Source organism: Etheostoma spectabile, chromosome 6, assembly GCF_008692095.1.
Source record: "Etheostoma spectabile isolate EspeVRDwgs_2016 chromosome 6, UIUC_Espe_1.0, whole genome shotgun sequence".
NCBI lineage: Eukaryota > Metazoa > Chordata > Actinopteri > Perciformes > Percidae > Etheostoma > Etheostoma spectabile.
Genome location: NC_045738.1, coordinates 13200510 through 13206907, shown reverse-complemented (window position 1 = coordinate 13206907; position 6398 = coordinate 13200510). Strand labels below are relative to the sequence as shown.

Genomic DNA, 6398 nt, shown 5'->3' with positions numbered 1-6398 from the left:
CCCTTTTTTTAATGCCTTTCAATAGTATTTTTTATTTATTTGTGCGTTAAATAAATAATTAAACAAGCATTCCACTCAAGTCTATTTGTTCAAGTAATCAGTGGCTCTCAGCTCTAATGCTACACCACGTTTTATGTAGGACATTTAATTCTAATAAGCGACTGCTCTAAGTTGTCCAGTAAAGCTTTATATAATCATATAAAAGGAGGTAGTGAAACAGAAGAAGCTCTTGGCTCAGGAGTAAGTTGTATTAAGTTCTGGGGCAGGAGGTTAATCATTTAATCGTCTTTCAATTTCCTTATATTTTAATTAAGTAAATGGAATATTTGAAGAGATTTATGTGAAAGGGTAATATCCCTCTCATATTAAAAGGGCCTTCCACTTTTCCAGAAGGCTAGAACACACACTTAAATCCTTGTCATAATTTCTGACGGTTACAGGCCGGTGGTCCCTTTTTGTTACTTTGGTTACCGTATTTTCCTGAATTGTAAGTCGCTCTAAAGTAAAAAATCGCATCAGTTGAAAAATGCGTCCTTACGAGGGAAAACACATAGATAAGTCACTTTTATTTTGAAATTTATTTTACAAAATCCAAGACTAAGAACAAACATTTAATCTGGAAAGGCAAGTTATTCAACTACACAATAGCACACAGTACAACATGCTAAACATGCTGGTGGCTGGTATGTTAACACTTATTTACCATTATTCAGCTATACAATAGCATAAAGAACATACCTGGGGAGGCTAAATATGCTAAATTAACATAACAAGCCAGCGAGCCAAGCAAGTTACCGGTAAGCAAGTTCACCAAGTTCTCAATCTTATTCCACATCACTGCGCCTCCTTGCGGCTGTAGACAGTTATGTATACTCCTTGGTTCATGCAAGTCAGTATGAACTAACAATTAACAACATGTTAAATTTTATATATATATATATATATATATATATATATATATATTTTGATATATATATATATATATTGATATAGGACGTCGCAGCTGACTATAAGTCTCAGGGTCAGCCAAACTATGAAAAAAAGTGGGACTTAAAGTTTGGAAACTACATTATGTTTAAGCATCTATGTGTTTTTTTTTTTTTATCTCCCTGGTGAGTCTCTGTGTTCATTGTCCCCAGGTGAGTCCTTCATGGAGAAGAGTGTTGCGTTGTCAGAGCACTTAAAGAAGAGCCCTCTCTCTCCAAACTCTATGGTACAAACTCCCAGCCTGAGATCTCCCTCCAAGCTGCTGCATCACAACAACTCCACCGGTAGGAAGAGACACTAATACAGGAAACATTGTCACTGTCTGCGTTTGCACATACTTCAGTGTAGAGGTTGCAATGCTCCCAAGTGGGCGATCAAACCAAAAGTAGCCTGTGTATTTAATTTCTTTTTTTTTTAATGGCAACAGACTGGAAAGGTGTTTGAAGGCTTGTCAGACACTAAATATATTAGTAAAATGATAAAATACTCAGAATTTCTCCGAAAGAATGTCAGCAATCATTTCTTTCATTGCGAAGAACAAGACGTAAACTGTAGATATACCGCGTTACCTTACAGAGTAATCTACCAGGACTCAGCGCTCGCTCATATTTAATTGACATAACACTTTGATGGATGACGACCCTGCTTTTTATTTGGCTGGAGCCCTCTGGATTGGCACTTCTGCTGGTCAGTCTGATGGTGAGAAGTATAATTTGAGCTTTAGTTACTTTTTCAAAAGGAATTAGGCAGGTTTTACAACTTCATCATATAAGAACAGGTAGCAGTGATTAGCAGATGTCTGATTTATATGATAGGTTCAATTTAAATTGGCCCATTATCAACATGTTGTATTTTTTCAGAATTGTATTTTGGTATTATAGTACTTTGTGAGTTATTGGTTAATTGCAAAATATTTAAGTAACATAATAGCATAGCACGATGAAATACCCAATGAATTGACTGTGTTCATGGATTGCACTTTCAGGCTCAGGTAGTTTCCGGGAGAGCCCGAGGCCGAGTGGCCAGGACCCCAACCTGTGGACAGTAGAGGACGTCATGCAGTATATCAGAGATATCGACCCGGTGCTGGCACCACATGCTGACCTTTTCAGAAAACATGTATGTATTCTCTCATAATGCTTTAGATGCTTAGATTAACTGTATTCTGCAATTAGAAAATGTCCATGTACATATACACTTGTTGGACTTATTACACTAGATATTGATTCGCGTTTAACTTGGTGGATTTCATTGCTAAAAGAACAAACAAAAAAACAAGTCTTTCAATGTTCCCTCAATCTCTCTGCCACAGGAGATTGACGGGAAAGCCCTCCTGTTGCTGCGTAGTGACATGATGATGAAATACATGGGCTTGAAGCTCGGCCCCGCCCTCAAACTCACCTTCCATATCGACAAGCTCAAACGGGCTTGAGGAGGTCAGCTGACCAGCCGTAGCCTTCCAAAGGACTGAACTCCAACCCCATCTCCCTGTTCTAAGATCAGTATGTCATGCATTGCATATTGGACATATACTGACCATTTTTATGTAGCAACTTCCATCAGACCACCGTATCTGGTATTACATACCCCTGTCCTGGCCTCATCCAATGAGGAATGTTTATTTTGTGTAGCACAATCTAGTCCTAAGGCAGCATGGGATATGTAGGATTACCGACTTGTCCTCCATCTGTTTTGCATTTCAGTACAACTTGAAGTTATATGTGGCCATTTTAACTGTAAAAGGCTTTTTGGCCAGCTTTTATTATGTTACATTTATTTTGTACATTTCATATTTTGTACTGACTATATGGACTTGTATTTTTGCCTTGTTCAACAGTTTGTGTTGGGTATGCTAAAAGAACCCTAAAGGAAGAAAAGAAAACACTACTCTCATCCCCGTTACTTGGGATTGCTTCTAGTTAACGTCTCAGTTTGAGGCACAATTTTGCAACTACGACAATATTAATAGTGAGGAGGAGAAACACGCTTTATGAAAGAAAGAAAAAACACTTTATTCTGAAAATACTGCCATAAGGAAATCTGTTTCTTTATTCTTATTCTGGATGTTGTTTACAATGCCTTGTCTTGTCTTTGTTATTTGTACTTTTTTAATTTTATACTATATTATTAGAGTTCCTACGTGGAGAGCCCTATCATACTTAACGTTGTTCAATAAATATATAATAATTCAAAAGTTGTTTTTTTTCCCTCTTTCTGTGCTTTTTGCTCTGTAACCTCAACCTTTTAAGGCACGATTGTGTGTTGTTCACTTGTTATTTTAATTAGTACAGTATTTTTGTGTCTTTTCAGATATAATTATTTTATGCCAACTACTGAGTTAAAGTTAGTAATTAATTAGATTTTGAAAAATACATTTAGTGCCAATTACTTTTTTCTTATGTAGTGACACTAGTTCACCAACAGGGGACAGCACAACCTTGTCTACTTTATGTTGTCCTCTCCTTGCTGTTTCTCCTTGGGACTCATACACTGCCATGGTTGGCCATATCTCCATCTGGTAGACTCAGCAAAATAATCCAGTGATAATTCTACCTCACGTAAAGATTTCTTCCTAATATGGTTAATATTATTGTGTTGCTTCGTTCAGTATTTCTCCTGTATTGCTGTATTTCATGTATTCTCCATTATTTAACAAACCTGTCTTTTATGATTATGTCAACCTATTGTTCATGTTGTTTCTGGTAAATGTTGCTGTTATTGTTTGTCAGTACATGAGTGGGCTATTAGGCTCGTAGGCGAAAAAGGACTTGTGTCTACTGAAGCAACTCAGCACAAGACAGAAAATCTAACCACATCCTCCTAGTGAAAACAGGAAAACACATCACGTAAGGTTGAAAACAGTGACCAAACCCACTGATTCTAACTGACATGGATGAGTATGAATGCATTTCTCTGTGTGTGAGCATATGACACATTCTCACAGTCCGTGCTGCTCAGGCGCATGTGACAAGCTCCGAGCTCGTGGCTGATGCCTGTGCTTGTTGATGTGTAATAGTAGCCAAAGTGTTGTGGACGAAGCCAGTGCTATTTCTAGAAATAACAGCTCCTTGTGCTATATTGTGTTTGTGAAGGGAGTTTTAACTTTAGTGTCTAACACTTAACTGTGATTTTTATTGGGCACCATTCTTGTGTTGCTGTTATTGCAACAGGCAGGGGTCTTTTAAGTATTAAGGTGAATATTCAACATGACTGGCCGGGTTGTCCGAAAACATAGAGGCAAGAAAGATTATCTAAATTGTTATGACCTACGATGGTATCAGGTACTTTGGGGGAATTCAGCATCTTATATTTACCAACAATGCTGTGCAGGGCTCCTGAGTCATCTACTGTCTTTGCCCCAACAGTCGTACACTAAATAGCGCAACAAGACAGTTTCAGTATGTATGAAAGGAAGTTTTGCAGATCAGTCATAACTGTAATAAGAAAAAACGGCTTTCATTAGGTGTCATCCTCTTGCATGGAAATACCATATTCTTTGCAGAGTCAGTCTGGTTGTATTCTGAAAACAAGTACTGTGAGTTAAAGAGAAACAAAACATAAATAAGGTGTTCAGTCCACTGCTTTCTCTCCAGCAGAAACCAAAAGTCCCAGCATGTTGTTAGGCTGAAAGTTGAGGTGCTCTGGGTTGAGGGTACTGCTGGCCTCTGGTCTTGGTGTGTCTGTGAAGCCCTCAGTTATACAAGACTACTTGAATTTCTTTGTCAGGTGGATCTTTGGATCATGTTTCCAGAGTGTGCATTATCTAAATGTGTCAAGAGTTGGGACGACCACAGTTCTGTTACTCCGGATACTAAACATCTGTCGCTATTTTATTTTATCTGTTTTATATGATATATCTTTAAAATGTATTATTTTGAAATGCAGTGAGTTCCAACACATTCTGCTGTATAGGACACTTTTGTCTGTTATTGGTCAGTCAAAAATAAATTTCTGAGGGTTTATATAACCAAATAATGATGGATGGAAAACAAAAATGTGATCACACATCAGAGGAACAACAACCTGTCAGGGAAGTACACCCAAAGCCTTTTTACGTACGTTATACATGACACTGGTAGGCCAAGTTTAACTACGAATCTTTCTAAATTCTGATGTCATTACCTTCTATAAATGAGGCTGCTGACATGCTTTGCTTGCTTGTCTCTAGTGACTTTTGATTTGGAGATAATGGCTGCTAAGAACGATGACAACTTGACAGAGCTTGACAGCCCTCACCCCAACACGCTTACCCTGTCAGCCTGGTGCCTGCAGATGGTGTGGGCCGGCTAATGTCAGGATTTTCCTACAAGGAAAATGTTGGTCACACGGCCGCATGGGTATTATTTGTCCACAATTGCAATAAAATAAAAAGCATGGATTACACATAAACATATTAGAAAACCAACGAATACACAGGTGAATATGACGTGGGGTTTTTCATGGCATTAACGCGATATTACAGTGGGAGATTTCACTGGCAAGATAGCACTTAAAGCCTCACAAGAACTGCTCTTGTATTAATTCCACCCCCAGCCTAAAGTCTGTTACTCTGTCTTTGGTAGCATGTGCTTGCCACTGTCACCAGATTAGCACGCAGGCTTAAAGCTCTGCTCACAAAGACACTGTGTACAGAACATAGCCTGTGCTAATACTGTTTCACTCTATTCTAACCTACTAACCTGTAACTCCACCCGGGCAAGCCAACATCATTTCCCTGCTCACTTTAAACAATCCTGAGGCAAATAAAACTGCCAGTACAGGAGGTGAAGACAATAGTATGAACTTCTAAAAAAGCGTTGCAACAAAATAATACCTTTGTGAAGCGTATGATGATCAATCTTTGAGATTGTCAGATTTGCCTCTATATTTTTATTTTGCAGAAAGGTGTCATAACAAGAATATCTTGCTGACTAGGGCCACAACAACATTCATAGTTGATTAATCTGTCAATTATTTACTCGATTGTTGGATTAGTTGTATGGTCTACAAAATGTCAAAAAATGTTGAATGTCAGTGTTTCCAAAGCCCAAGATGATGTCTTCAGATGTCTAGTTTTGTCCACAACTCAAAGATGTTCAGTTCAGTTCAGAGTGTCAAAACTAGAAAATATTCACATTTAAGAAGCTGGAATCAGATTTTCAAAGAATCTTAATTGATTATCAAATAGTTAGCGATAAATTTAATAGTTGACCACTACTCAATGAATGGATTAATCGTTGCAGCTCCATTACTGACACACTGTCAACGTTTAAGCTTCACGAGGGTCCAACACATTCTCACTCCCATCTCGTAAAATACGAACGCTTGGTCAGGTGCCTTTGTCGTTATTGATGCTAAATGTCATATTGCTTTAGATTGTATTACACTGCACAAATGTTGCAGTTAAATGTTACTATCTCCTTGTAATCTGC

General features: G+C 38.0%; 1 protein-coding gene across 4 annotated transcripts in view; it reads left to right on the top strand.

Annotated features, from left to right (window-relative positions):
* The window catches only part of LOC116690797 (polycomb protein SCMH1), a 23526-nt gene extending 20513 nt beyond the window's left edge, over window positions 1-3013 (top strand). For all 4 annotated transcript variants that reach the window (XM_032517962.1, XM_032517959.1, XM_032517961.1 and 1 more), the window contains 3 exons: window positions 1140-1271; window positions 1973-2106; window positions 2300-3013. In XM_032517962.1, the coding sequence (XP_032373853.1) occupies window positions 1140-1271; window positions 1973-2106; window positions 2300-2419 (386 nt within the window). In that variant the 3' untranslated portion in view covers window positions 2420-3013. The remainder of the gene's footprint in view (window positions 1-1139; window positions 1272-1972; window positions 2107-2299) is intronic.
* The last annotated feature ends 3385 nt before the right edge of the window (window positions 3014-6398 follow it).